Below are 15499 nucleotides of genomic sequence, written 5' to 3' on the forward strand. Positions count from 1 at the left end.
TCCGGGACGGAGTTGAGTTATAAAACGTCACTACCGATGATAACTGCATACAGATTTGAAATTGGCATTTTAATCTTATAAATGCATCATTAAAAACGTTGAAAATCTTTGACCAATACTGTAAACACCCCCTTTTGTACGTCCTCAAATGCAAATTTTGAATGACTTAATTTTAAATAGTCACCTTTTTGAACCACTCCTCAATTTTAAGATCTTGTGCCTACAGAGCATGAGAACAATTATTGCCAACTGTTCTCAGGCAAGTAACTGGATTTTTGCTTTGCTCCTCATTCGTAAATAGATGAAATGTTGGAGTTGGCAACTCGTACCCCACCAAGCGATGATTGTATCGCAATTGCACGTGCGATTCGCTTAAAATTTGTTAGAAAACCGGAGAAAAATCTAAGTTAGCATGCGTAATTTAAAACTAAAATATTGTCAATCCTTTAAGGAGACCGTAAAGCAACCAAAATTTATTTTAATTAATCCAAACGTGCCGAAAAGTGCATCAGAAACGCGATATATTGTCACAGACTCGCAGCTGTTTTCCTTTGTTCCAGGCTCTGAAGAGCAGGAGCCCAAAGTCTTAGCTGAAGTTCCTGACATAGTTGCGGCCGAGTATTTAGCTTTGGACAACGAAATATGTTTGGCAACAGCTGCGGGTGAAGTTCTGCTTATCAATCCTGATACAAAGCAGGTAAATGAGGGCACATTTTGTGATGTGGGCATTGAATGCATGGCTTGGTCACCAGACCAAGAGGTGGTGGTATTTGTGACCAAGCAGCACAATGTTGTGGTGATGACATGTACATACGATCCGCTGACTGAACATGCACTGGCCGAAGAAAATTCCGAGTTGGAGGGAGAATTTGTCAATGTGGGTTGGGGTAAAAAGGAGACACAGTTTCACGGCTCTGAAGGTAAAGAAGCTGCTAAAAGGAAACAAATGGAAGATACAGCGGTTAATGTGGAAGAAATACCCAAGGTGAGCTATTGCAATTAGGGGGTAGCTGGTGTACCTAATTATGAAGATTTTGTTTCTTAGGATATTGTGATTAGCTGGCGAGCCGATGGAGCTTACTTTGTGGTGTCCTATGTTAGCCTATCGCGAGGACGCACATTCAAAGTATTCGATATAGAGGGTAAATTGCAATTTGTTGGAGAGAAACAAACTAAACTCGGTCATGCGACTGCTTGGAGGCCTTCGGGAACCTGGATAGCCATTCCTCAGCGATTACCCAATAAAAGCACTGTGGCGTTGTTTGAGAAAAATGGCCTAAGGCACCGAGAAATAGTATTGCCATTTGATTTACAACAAGAACCAGTAGAGGATATCAAATGGAGCTCCGATTCGGAAATCTTAAGCATAAAAACCGCACAGAAAATATATCTGTATACCATAGGCAATTATCATTGGTATTTGAAGCAGGTTTTGGACATTGAACACCAAGAGAAAGTGGCCTTTTTATATTGGGACAATCGCATAGGCGAAGAGAAAACCTTGCATATCATATTCGAATCGGGTAAATATCTGGTCTACAAATGGTACTGGGCCATTGACCGGCTGGAGCGCACCGGTCTGGTAGGTGTTATCGATGGTAAACGTTTGCTTTTCACCGACTTCTCCAAGGCCATTATACCTCCACCCATGTGTACCCAAGCCTTGGAGTTGGAGTCCCCAAGCGGGGGAGAAAAAGGAGATTCCTACATAATTGCTCTCACCTGTACTAAGGCCCAAGATGAAATACACTTGTGTGTGTATGACTCCAAGCATAGGCTCCACCACTACAAGTCACGTCTGGCAAATCCAGCAGTATTCTCAGCCATTGGTTGCCTGCAGTTGAATCCAATGGATGAGAGTCTAATTCCCTTGAAGTATGGCAATTTGCAATGGTTTGAAAGTTTCGAGGACACATATTTGGTAACCAGCTTCACACAGGACAACAATAGCCACATTCATTTCATAGCTGTTGATGTGCTAGTGACAATTGATGTGCCCATAGCTGGCAGCACCATATCGTCTTTGGTGCCGTCGGGCAAGGAACAGCCCTGTGAACTGTTTTATCAAACGTTGGAGGACAATCGTATAACTCAATTGGTATACGATGTGGACTCGGAGCGCGAAACTTCAAGACGTCTGCACATAGAACTCCAACAAAACGCTGACCAGATGGAAACCTTTATAAAACCCAATGATGCTGAAACCTATACCATATGTTTGAGCAACAATCAATGTCTCTATGTGAATCATGAACGTGTGGCCACCGATGTCACCTCCTTTTGTATGGCAGGCAATTATTTGGCCTTCACAAAACTGACATCACTACATTTCTTACGTTTATCCGATATGCGTTTAGTAGACGAACGTCGACTGGAGCGTGGTGCCAAATTGGTAACAACTGTGGCCGAATCAGATCGCACGGTTATGCAAATGCCACGTGGTAATCTGGAAGTTATTTCTCCCAGAGTTTTGTCTTTGGAGTTGATGGGAGCCCTACTGGAGGCCCAAAAATACGGTGAGGCCTTTTCCATACTGCGCAAGCAACGTATTAACCTTAACATAATATGTGATCACAATATGTGTGACTTTGTGGATAGGCTGGATGTGTTTTTGCAACAAATTGAAAATCCAAATTGGCTCAATCTGTTTCTCAGCGATTTGCAGAATGAGGTAAGCTATAGCAGTTCCATCTTTACAAAAAATTTTGTCTAAATTTTTTTTTTTTTTTAAATTTTTGTCTACATTTAATTTTGTAAAAAGCATTGTCGACATTTTATTTTTAGAGGGAGTTATGTCAAAATTTAATTTCTATGGGAAATTTTTTTAAAATTTCATGTTATGGGAACTTTTATCAAAATTTCCATAGGAATATTATCAACATTTTTTTCTATGGGAATTTCCCACTTTTCTTTTCAATGAAAAAAAAATAAATTTTGAAAAAATTTCGCGTTGAAAAGAAATTTTGAAAAATTTCCCATTGAAAGGAAATGTTGACAAAATTTCCCATTGAAAAGAAATTTTGACAAAATTTCCCATAGAAAAGAAATTTTGGAAAAAATTTCTCATAGAAATGGAATTTTGTAAAAATTTTCCATAGAAAACTAATTTTGATAACATTTCCCAAAGAAAAGAATTTTTGACAAAATTTCCAAAAGGAACGAAATTTCCCATAGAAATGGAATTTTGACAAAATTTCCTATAGAAATGAAATTTTGGCAATATTTCCCATAGAGATTAAATTATAGCCAAAATTGCAAAATTTCCGAAAAAATGTTAAAAATTTCCATAGAACAGAAATTTTTTGGGAAATTTTGCAAAAAAATTAATTTTTATGGGAATTGAAAGGGAAATCTGAAAATTTAATTTTTATGGCAAAAATGTTAAAAAAATTTCCCACATAAAAGAATTTGGAAAGTATGAAAAAAAAATTATTTTTATGGGTAATTTAGGAGGCCACCGCAGCGCAGAGGTTAGCATGTCCGCCTATGACGCTGAACGCCTGGGTTCGAATCCTGGCGAGACCATCAGAAAACATTTTCAGCGGTGGCTTTCCCCTCCTTATGTTGGCAATATTTGTGAGGTAATATGCCATGTAAAACTTCTCTCCAAAGAGGTGTCGCACTGCGACACGCCGTTCGGACTCGTTCGGAGGCCCCTTATCATTGAGCTTAAACTTGAATCGGACTGCACTCATTGATAGGTGAGAAATTTGCCCCTGTTCCTTAGCGGAATGTTCATGGGCAAAAATGTACAAAAAATTTACAATTTACAATTTAAAAGGAAATGTTGTCAAAATTTCATTTTTATGGGAAATTTTTGTCAAAATGTTTTTTTTTATCTTTAAATTTCCCTTCAAAAATATTTTTTTTTCAAAATTTTTTCAAAAAATTTCTTTTCCCATAGAAATTAAATTTTTTTGGAAAATTTTGCAAAAAATCAATTTTATAGGAAATTTAAAGGAAAATTTTGCAAAAAGTTAATTTTTATGGGAAATTTTGTCAGTACTTCTTTGCAACTTTTCTTTCTCTTGGGAAATTTATTCACAAGTCCTTTTCTGCAGAAATCTTGTCTTTTCTATAGGAATTTTTTTCAAATTTTGTTCCCATGGGGAATTTGGTCAGAATTTCCTTTCTATGGGAAATTAGGTCGAAAACTTTTTTGTGGAAAATTTTATCAAAATTTCTTTTCGATGTGAATTTTTTTAAAAATTTATTCAAAAGGGACTTTTTGTAAACATTTCATTTTTTGGGAAATATAGTCGAAATTGTATTGAATATAGGACACATCTAAAATTACCAATTACTAAAATACCCAAGAGACTCTTGTTTTATCAAAATTTTGAATGACTTTCTCTTTTTTAGGATTTCACCAAAACCATGTACGCCAGTAATTACAAGGAAAACTCACAACGTTATCCAGAAGGCTTTAAGATCGAGGAAAAAATTACCTATGTCTGCAAAGCTATGTGCATTCGCATGGAACAGTCAAGTGAAAAACGTTTCCGCCTACCCATAATCACGGCCTATGTTAAATTGAAACAATTGGAAAAAGCTTTGGAGCTGATATGGGAGGACAAAAAGAAAGAAAATGCCCAAAATGACCCCTCCGATGCGGGAGGGGGCGCTGAAGAGGCTTTGAAGTATTTACTTTATCTGGTGGATGTAAACGAATTGTATAATGTAGCTCTGGGCACATATGATTTCGGTTTGGTGCTGTTCGTGGCCCAAAAGTCTCAAAAGGATCCCAAAGAATTTTTGGCTTTCCTCAATGAATTAAAGGGCTATGAGTTGAATTATCGTAAATTCAAAATTGATGAACATCTGAAACGTTATGAAAAGGCTTTGTATCATATTGTCAATTGTGGCAAAGAAAAATTCGAGGAGGCTTTAGCATTTATAAAACGCCATGAATATTATGCCAAAGCCTTGGCAGCTTTCAAGAACGATGTGGAGTGTTATCAACAGGTTTGCCTGGCGTTTGCCGATCATCTTAGGGCCAATGGTAAATTGGATAATGCCAGCATACTCTACGAGCGAGGTGGTAACATACAGCAGGCCTTGTTAAGTGCCAAACATATTTTGGATTGGCAGAGGGCTTTGATGTTGGCCAGGCGTTGTGAACAGGATGTGGCTCAAGTGGCCATGTAAGTGATTTAAAAATACTACAAAATCCTAATATCAATTTTTTGTTTTTTTTTCTATTTCAAGGTCCTTAGTAATGCCCTTGCAGGAACAGGGTAGATTTGAGGAGGCTTATGAGTTATCTAAAAACTATGGTGGCATTACCAAAGACTCCTTGCAATGTCTTATCAAGGGCCATTTATTCCTTAAGACAATTTTCGAAGCCCAATTAACAGCACAAAATACAGAGGAAGATGTTTTAAAGGAGTTCGTAATGCCCGAGTTAATTGCCTATCACAATGTTTTGAAATCCTCAATACAGGGCGACCAAGAGCTATTCAATTCACACAAACAACGCCTGCTACAGGTTCGCCTTAATCGTGCAAAGCAATCTCAGTTCTCCGGTGAAGCTGGCGAGCAAATGGACATAGATGAATGTGATTTGTTATCGGATACCACAAGTCTACATTCATCACGCTACACAGCCAGTTCCAGAGGCACAGGGTAACCAAATTCTTTTAAAAATATCTTAGCCCTGATTAACACTTTTTCCCTTTTGATTTTAGCAAAACATTCCGTTCCAGCAAAAATCGGCGCAAGCATGAACGCAAATTGCTTAGTCTCAAGCCTGGCAATCCATTCGAAGATATTGCCCTTATCGATGCCTTGTATAATCAAATCACCCGCTGTTTTGGTCAACAACAGCATGTGCGTGACACCTGCAAAGCTCTCTTGCAAATGGAACAGGACTGCCTGGCTAGTGATTTGCAAAATTGTTATAAACATTTGTTGAGCTCTATGCAGAACGCATTGGATGACATCTGGATAGAAGAGATGCTACAAAGTTGTGCTCAGCAATTTTTGCAAGGACCAAATATTGATTACACCCAGTTGCAGAATGAGCAGCGATATGCTATGATAAGTAAGTTTAAGAAATTTTAATTCTTTAATTCGATAAGTGTGGAACATGGGCCACAACAACTATCTACACGATATTGTAGTCAGCGTTGCCGTTGGAAATTTGCTATTGGGTGGCACAACGGCTGCGGTAACTAACCTTACTTTTTGTTCGCTCTACAAATCTTTTAGAAAACTCGTTAAACCAGATATTTAGAAAACGGTGGTCAATTACTTACTAATCCATATGTTCAAGTACCATTCAATATGGACTTATAACTTGAAAACAATGACACTTTTTAACAAACATAATTTTTTTTGCCCTGTTACTCCCGCTCAGCTGAAAAATTTAAAATGTTTCCATGATTCGAACATTTATATGCAATTTGTTGGACGACAAACAATAGCTACATAGCTGTATTTTTGAACAGGTGGTACACTTAAGCCGAGTACTCTGTTCAGCTTTTCAAGCGGAATGCTGTCAAACTCCATACACAAAAAAACGTTGGCTAAAAATAGGCGGAAAAGTAGTACTCTGTTTAGGATAAGAATTGCACCTTGTATGGGGGGCTTAAGAAGCAAAATCGAAAGATCAGTTTATATGGGAGCTGTATTAATATAAGGATCGATTCAGACCATATTTCACATGTATGTTGAAGGACGTGGGAGAAGCCGTTGTACAAAATTTCAGCCAAATTGGATAATAACTGCGCCCTCCATAGGCTCAAGATGTCAAGATGCCAGATCGGTTTATATGGCAGCTTATACCAGGTTATTGACCGATTTAAACCGTACTAAGCACAGTGGTTGGAATTCATAGCCAAACACCTCATCCAAAATTTCTAGCAGCTCAAGAAGTCAATCGGTTTGTATGGCAGCTATACCAGGTTATTGACCGATTTAAACCGTACTAAGCACAGTGGTTGGAAGTGACACCAAAACAACACGTGCAAAATTACAGCCAAATCGGATAAGAATTGCGCCCTCTAAATGCTGAAGAAGTCAAGACCCAAGATTGGTTTATATGGCAGCTATATCAGATAATGTACCGATTTGCGCCATAATAGGCACAATTGTTGGAAGTCATAGAAAAACACCTCATGTTTAATTTCAGCCAAATCGGATGAAAATTGCACCCTCTAGCGGCTTAAGAAATCAAGATCCAAAATTGGTTTATATGGCAGCTCAAGATCAATTTTATGGCAGCTATATCGAAACATGGACCGATTTGGCCCATTTACAATCCCAACCGACCTACACCAAAAAAAAAGTATTCCGAAAGCAGAATAGAATACCAACCCATAGATGGAAAGTGGCGCAAAACTGTTAAAAGTAGGGCATTTAGTATCAGAATTAAAAAAGTGGCACACAAGTGGCATCGTCGAAAAATAGTGTCAAATTTGATACTAAAGTGGCAAAACGGTAACGCTAATTGCAGTAGAACTGGCAAGATATCGATATTTTTTTTTTTTTTGTCTGAATATCGATTGACATTTTTCCTATTGATATAAAAATAATCGATCCGACACTGAATGTATGTTTTAAGACACATTGCGCCTATAGAGGGCGCCAATTTCATTCGATTAGGCTAAAATTTTGTACATGATTTTTCTCATGACTTCCAACTGGCTTTATTAAATTTGGTCTAACTCGGTCAGCGCATTGATATTGCTTCTATATAAAAATATCTCCTGGTTTTAAATTCTCATTTTCGTTTGAAATAAAGGTAATTGATGGGATATTAACGATAGTATTGAAACTATCGATATTTATTATTAGAAATATCGAATGTTGCGTTTATCAATAGTTTGCCAGCTTTAAATTGTAGTCACATAATTGCAAGAGGGGGTAGCGATCCGTGGTATTGCCGCTGCATAGATCCGATTGCCTCCTGGGGTTTAAAGCTGGTGCTTATACTTGAAATCTTAAATAATGGTTTTTGTTTTTTTTTTTTTTTTGTCTTTCAGGTCCCATCAAACGCTTTAAACCCCAATTGAATATGATGGATTGGGAACATGATATATTGCAGTAAATGCAACAAAAATATAAATTTCTTTAAATTGGTAATCACCCCATAATGTTTAGTTAAACTTTAATAAAAACCACAAATTTAATTTTAAAAAAATTTGCTATTGAAATAACTTAAAAAAAAATTTAACTATTCATGCATTTAAGAAGTGCACGAAAACTCGATGTTAACTTTCATTTTCAATGCATATTTTAATCCAATATGCAAATATTTTGATTTTCCTTTCTAGGTATGCTTTTAAAATAAAGGCAAAAACCACACATGTTTGAATGAAACATTTCAATTCAAATTTTCCTTTTTTTTCATTCCATTACAAAACTCCATCCAACCATAGCGCAGTGTGGTATCGGCCATCCCACAACTCTAAACTGCTAACGTTTATTGATCATGCAATGGACTTGGAGTTTTTCTTAATTTGTTTTTTACATTTTTCCATCCACCTTCACTATCATTGACTGTTGTGACTACAGTTTAAACTTATAAAGTTATTTTATAATAGATTTTGTGTTTTTACTTTCACTGTTTTTTTTTATTTTTAATGAATTCATTAAGATTTATGAACACAATTAACTAATCAAAGTGATTTGTAATTGATCATGTCTATGAAACGCTAACGCATGGGAGTGATGATGTACAACAAGCCAGGCTCATGTGGCTTAAGAAAATAAGAAATCGTGATAAAACTGTCTCAGACTTAAGGTAAGCAAATGTTTTGAATATGTTCACTATTTCCCTCAGACTTAAGGTAAGGAAATATTTCGAATAAGTTCACTATTTCCCTTAGATTTTCATAAAAAAATTACTTTTTTTGAAAAAATTCTGTGAAATCGGATTTTTTTTTTTAAATTTTAGTTGAGATTTTGTTTTCTCCGAAAATTGTAGTGTGGCAACCATGGCTGAGTTATTTAAAGGTTGTCTTATTTATACAACAACATAAAAACCAAATGCGGAAACCGCCATCTTGCCATTAGGCTGATCAACATTTTGCCAACGCAGCAAAAAAAATTTTGAGCGTGTGTGTGTGGAAGTGTGCGTACAGGAGCAAAGAATATGCGAGAAAGAAGATAACAACAAAGAGAATGCAAACAAAAATCTGGTATCTAAATACCATAACAGCCATTTTAAGGTTTTAAGTCCCCTTCAGCCGGGTTCAAATCCCCGCCAGCCGGTTTTAAGACCTTATATAAAATATTTCTTCGAAAATTTGGTTCTATAGAAGAAGAGTGAAAAGTGTTGAGACGAAGTACGACAATTTACTAAAGAATAAAACATCACACAGTTAGCTTTAGTAAAATGAACGTAACAGAAAGTGTGCTGAGGATGTGGAGATACAATTATTCGATACTCTTGTTATTCAGTTGTAACGGCGACGAGGATACTTTGGCAACCATCGCTAACGTTTTTCTCGCCACTGTTATTATTACAAAGGAAAATTCAAGAATGATTTTATTTGATGAAAATGGGAAATGTGTGCACAATGGACATATTTTCAAAGGGTAATGCAAATTTGCCCGTGAACATTCCATTAAGGAGCAGGGGCAAACTTCTCACATATCAAAGATAAGGGGCCTTCTTTATATAGCCGAGTGCTAACGGTCTGCCGCAGTGCGACACCTTTTGAGGAGAAGTTTTTACATGGCATAGTACCTCACAAATATCGCCAGCATTAGGCGGGGATAACCACCGCTGAAAATTTTATGATAGTCTCGGCAGGATTCGAACCCAGGCGTTCAGCGCCATATGCGGACAAGCTAACTTCTGCGCTACCTAACCTACCTTTTCAAAAAGTAGGGCTTCCCCGTCAGCCATCCCAGAACCTTGAAGAAGTCCGGAATGACTTGGGTGTCGAAAGACTGTAGAGAGCTCAGTGAAGAGAAGAGGTGTTCAGCCATAATCCTACGCCTTCTCCCCGTCATCGTGCTGGCACAGCAGATGATCAACCGTCTGCAACTCCTGCTCATCCCCACAGACCCTTCAGAAATCCTTATCTTCCTGAACCCATGTCAGAGACCTAACCTTGCAGTGACCAATTCACTGCAAGGTTATGAGCACCTAACAGATTGAAATTCTGAGCTCCAATATGTGTGGTGTTACTCGTCATGACGAGAAACTCAGCTAAGAGCTACCGGGCGTGTCCACAGGCTGTGGATAGTGCATTTGCTGCTGCAGACAATCATCGGTGTCGAGTGGAGGGTCTCAGTGGAACATAATTTTTTACTAAATACTGAGTGCCTGTGATACTCAATATGACAAGGTGAGTTATTGGCGCCTTCAAATAACCAATGGTCATGACGTTGGTGCGGCGATCGGTTCTATGGACCGGAACGAGCTTGTTCTTCTATAGTGCTTGACGAGGATTGCTACCTTCACATACCAATGTGGCTACAAAAACAGCAACAACCAAAAATTCTAGGTCATGCTTTACCAGCTCGAGAACAATCGACTTATTCGTTCCGGAGAACCTCGGCCACAGGGCTTTGTCAACCATTCAGTCAACAACGACAGCCCACGCCGAGACAGTACATTAATTATGGTAGGAATCTCACCATCCACCAACAGGCAACACAGAGTAGGGTTCAACATCGGCTTCGCACTCCTAGCTCGTCCGCCGCTTCGTTAACCAGCTGCACTAAGTGGTCCGGAATTCAAACCAATCTGAAAACAGCCTTAAACGTGCGAGACGCTCCTTGCATCTACCGACAAGCCTCGACCTTACGTGACCTTCAACCAGGGCATTCGGCGCCACCTGAGGGTCCTCATAAATCGTGACAATCTGAGAGGGCCACCGCTCCCGTCGTCCCACGCCAGCGGTCTTCCGGAGAACAAATGAATGCGTAATCTGAAGAGCGCTATGTCCCTGATTCCCTCAGTCTGAGGGTAGTCTTCAACGCCAAGGACTCCACGTACAAGGTTTCAAATCAAGTATCGCATTCAGCGCTGCTCTCGGAGCACTCCTCCTCGCCCCTAAATCAGCACCTACCGCAATACCCTTACCTTCTCCAAACATTCTGCGAAGACACAATTTTTCGAGGGCCCAATGCCACACCAGATACCTTTTAGACAGAGGGACCCAAAAATGGCAGGACACCTCCAGACCAAAGCTCCCTCCCCGAGAAGACAACCTCCAGGTCGTCATCGAAAAAGATCCGCCGCCCGACACGTATTCAGTCGCGTCGCCAATGTCAAGTAGTCGTCCCACGACAGCGGCCAGCTGCGGAACAAACGAATGCCCGTGTTCCTAAGAGCGCCATCTCTCTAACTTCCTCAGTCTGAGGGCAGTCTTCAACGTCGCGCACTCCACGTACAGGTGCAAAGGTTTCAGATCAAGTATTGCATTCAGCGCTGCTCTCGAAGCACTCCTCCTCGCCCCCAAATCAGCACCGCCGCAATACCCTTACCTTCTCCAAACATTCTGCGAAGACACAATTTTTCGAGGGCTCAATGCCACACCAGATAACCATAGGTGAGGTTCGGTCGAACCACGTCAGTGTAAATCCAGTGGACTGTACTCGACCTAAGTTCCCGATCCCCAATGCCCACTGAGTTGCGACATGAGTAGAACCCATTCAGACCCTGTTTGACACTCTGCTCAACGTTTCTTCTCCAGTTCAATTTCTGGGCAAGAATAACGCTCAGGTATTTAGCCTTTCAAAACACCGGCAGCTCCTTTCCGTTGCGTCAGGAGCAGAATGCATTCAGCCTCCGTTTGACGCTCTGCTCAACGTTTCTTCTCTAGTTCAATTTCTGGGCAAGAATAACACTTAGGTATTAAGCCTCTCGAAGGAGGCCAAACTCCATCAAGAACCGGAACCCTGAACTCGCCATATCTCCTCCTTCTTGTGAACAACACCAGCTATGTTTTCCTGGAGTTAATGCCAAGCCCAAGGTTAATGCTTTTGAGCCTAACCCGACAGCTTCCTCAGCCAGCCTTGAAGGATATCCGAGACAGTAGAGAGAAAGCGACCGCCATTCAAAAGGACGGTGTCTTCAGCATGGGCAACCACTTTCATCCTTGCTTCCTCGAAGGACCTGAAAATCCCATTGATAACCAAGAGCCGAAAGAGTGGGAAAACACACTCCCCCACCCCGCGGCGCTCCTTTGGACACAACCTTCCCCACCGAACGCTCAGCATGGATATTTCTGCCCTTGAGCACAACATCAATAAAGTTCACCAGAAGAGGTGGGCTCTCCCATATCAACCACACAATGACGAATGGTTCCCACCTGCACGTTATTAAATGCCCCTTCTACATCCAAGAAAGCCCCCAAAAATGAAGTCGCTTGTCCTCAAGTTCCCCTCATGTCATGAAGAGCACTATCAAATGACATGCTGGTTGCAGATTACCAACGATGAATCAAGAATATCCCTGATGTACGCATCCAACAGTCTCTCAAGTGTCTTCAAGATGAAAGTCGACAGACTGATCAACCTTAAGTTCTTGGGCCGGGTGTGACCCGTTTTCGCCGCCTTGGAAATAAACACAACCTTAACCTACCGCCACACAGTCGGCACAATGCCAAGCAAAACGCAAGCCCTAAATATTCCCTTCAGAAGCCTAATGACATACGGTCCTGCTCTTCGAAAGTCAGCACAAAGCCAAGCGAAACACATGCCCCAAAAAATATCCCCTTCAAAAGCCTCTTGACATATAGCCCTGCTCTTCGAAAGTCAGCACAAAGCCAAGCAAAACACAAGTCCTCAATATCCCCTTCAGAAGCCTCATGACATACAGTTCCGCTCATCAAAAGGTAACTACCCTTCAAACATTTTTGATTCCCAAACAATCTTCCGCGAATCTTCTAGATGAAGGTTACGATCACGGGCGAGCTCGTGTAAGAGTCGTAGACGATTCCCTTCCGTACGGAGTTGTGCCAAGTCGAATCTTCTGGAAGATTGTTCCGGAAATCTTCCATATGAGTTGCTAAAGAGTAAGTCAGAATAATCTTAGAGAAGATCTTAGAATCGCGTAAGAATCGTGCAGACGAGTAACAAATGAGTGTTTTGTAAGATTTATAAAATACTCTTCTAGATATTTTATTTTTCTAATTTCGTCAAAAATTTATTTTAAAAATTTTCCTTTTCTTTTTATCTTAGTTTAAACTTTTGGTTGTTTTTAATCAAATTATTGGTTATTTCCTTAAACAGTGGGTGTTCACACATGACTAATAAAACAAAATTCAATGATAAACACCAATGGATTTTGTAAGGCATAATACGTACATATATTTCGAGTCAGCTAAAGGGGCGTTTTTTTTATTTCAAATGAAATTATCATAAAAATGGTAATGACGAGTATCCTCAGTAACTAGCAGAAGAACACAGAATCAATGTGTGTATGTTCCACCATGGATTGTATGCAACTTTGTTGGTATTTTGTAAACGCCTTTCATTTAGCATTCGATTTGATCATTGGTAAAATAATGTGACAATTCAGGGGGTATATAATATACATTATCATCAGAGTGTGTACCATTGCATATTGAATGATATATTTTTTTTTTAGAGAGTTTCCAATTCTTTCAAGAAGATAAACTGACTTCTTTGGATCACCACCACCAGTGATGCCACCCAAGAAAATTATTTCCTATCAAAATTTAAGAAAAATCCTACCAAATCCAACCAATACCTACCAAAAGTTCTACAAGCCAAAAATGTTGTATGTGTGATGTTTCTATACACACCACTAAAGATTTGGCCATTTTGCTATTCCATTGGCGACACATACAAATTATACATGTCAGATCGTCGTTCTATTTATAGACGATATAGGCATGTCCGTCCGTCCGTTTGTTGAAATCACTCTATTGTCTATTGTCCAAAGTGGAAAGATGGCCTATATATTGATATAACACCATTTATACCGAACTCCCGATAAGAAATCTTGAGATCATTTAAGTCGTATATATTTTTGCACCGATTTAAGGGGTTTTTCCCCCAGAAATACGATTTTACTACCCATTTTCGAACGTTACATACACCCCACAACATCTGAGTATGTACCAGATCTGAACATATTTGTATGCATCTGCCATATAGCCCTATTTTACGATTGAAGGCATTGAACAGTTAAATTTCGAACGTACGAAAGCCGAAATTTCGAAAAGATCTTTTTAACACTCGTACCTGTTACTGTCAATATCAGGAAATGACGCCCTTTAGGAAATTTTGAAGCAGTGAGACGCCATGTAACAGTATTTGGCCCCTCAAATTCCGCGGTTTTATTCTGCACTCTTAAAGATTAGACGCACAGATAAAAATAATTTTGAAAAACAACAACTTTTGTCGAAAAAACTACGACAAAATTTGTTAATTCTCCTGCAACAATTTATTTTGAATTTGAACGACCCAAAGTACAAATTTGTTGTTGAAAGGTACTCCTTGCAAGCCAACATATAACAACAAGAATATATCCATAAGCAAGACAAAAACCGTTTAACCAGCCGCTTCATGTGCTTTGCTGCACAGCTTCGGTGTGGTGGTGCTTTTATAATCTTTGTTCGGCTTGCGCTGCGTGTCTCGTTCGTTTACTGCTTTGCCCTCGGGATGTTTTCTCTGTCACTCTCTCTACTAATACTCGAAAATCCAATTTTATTAATTTTGCCACCGCGTGATTTGAGAACTCATGATTTCATGTTCGGTAGTTTTGCACCCATTCTCTAACCTACCGACATCGCTTTATTCATGATGAAATAACTCAATAAGCATTATTATACAGTATTAAATGTCTCAATAAAATTCAATTTAAAAATAACTTAACAACCATTTTTAGCCGAATTTTCTAAAATGAGTCTAAAGAAAAAATAAAAAATGTTTGCAAGTACTTAATGGCATGTGAGTCTTGTGTGCAACATGGCAGTACGCGTATTTTAACAACTAACTCAACAAAATAAATTGATGAAAATCCACAAAATTTCAATTATTTTGTCTGTCAAGTCTCTACAAACCTACTTCAACAAATACAGCTTCAATTCAATGCTAAACATCGTTGAGAATTTAATGTTTCAAAGGTAGGAACCTACCAAAAACGGCAACGGCAACAAATCTGAGTCATATTGCTTCTTCTACGGAACATTTGAGGCATATTATTCATATTCATTTCCTTCATTTTCAACTAAATTTTTCTTGTTTTCTCAGTTTAATTTCCTCACTAAAATAAATACTTCACCTCTTAAGAATTTGTTTATAATATAAATCTAGTAAATCTAACCTCAAAATATTAACAATAATTTTTATTAGTGTGTTGTACATGGGCTTGCTACTGTTCTGCCAAGAACTGGAGAAAACAAATTCTTTTGATATATTCACCACACTCTCTGCATCTATCATCAGATTTCCATTCTCTGCATTGCCAGTATAATATAGTTAGATTTAACTTGCACATTTTGCGCTACATTTATTCGGTCATGAATAAAAGGATGTCGGCAAAAGATTTTAACAAGTTTTATAGTTA

The 15499-nt window shown here is 38.9% G+C and overlaps 1 protein-coding gene across 1 annotated transcript; it reads left to right on the forward strand.

The window, feature by feature from the left end:
• The first annotated feature begins 323 nt into the window (after positions 1 to 323).
• On the forward strand, positions 324 to 8559 carry LOC106089939 (elongator complex protein 1). The gene is made up of 7 exons (XM_013255937.2): positions 324 to 985; positions 1046 to 2671; positions 4363 to 5144; positions 5209 to 5625; positions 5688 to 6043; positions 7986 to 8081; positions 8382 to 8559. Exons 1-6 carry the CDS (start codon positions 413 to 415, stop codon positions 8048 to 8050), a joined length of 3819 nt encoding a protein of 1272 aa, XP_013111391.2. The 5' UTR covers positions 324 to 412; the 3' UTR covers positions 8051 to 8081; positions 8382 to 8559.
• Positions 8560 to 15499: the final 6940 nt, after the last annotated feature.

Source organism: Stomoxys calcitrans, chromosome 2 (assembly GCF_963082655.1).
Source record: "Stomoxys calcitrans chromosome 2, idStoCalc2.1, whole genome shotgun sequence".
Lineage (NCBI taxonomy): Eukaryota > Metazoa > Arthropoda > Insecta > Diptera > Muscidae > Stomoxys > Stomoxys calcitrans.

What these genes read in the sequence shown, in the direction of transcription:
- LOC106089939 (XM_013255937.2), top strand. Translation starts at nt 413, where the DNA reads ATGCGTAATTTAAAACTAAAATATTGTCAATCCTTTAAGGAGACCGTA. An exon ending in ATGTGGAAGAAATACCCAAG is followed by an intron (nt 986 to 1,045) that starts GTGAGCTATTGC and finishes TTTGTTTCTTAG; the next exon opens with GATATTGTGATTAGCTGGCG. An exon ending in TCAGCGATTTGCAGAATGAG is followed by an intron (nt 2,672 to 4,362) that starts GTAAGCTATAGC and finishes TCTCTTTTTTAG; the next exon opens with GATTTCACCAAAACCATGTA.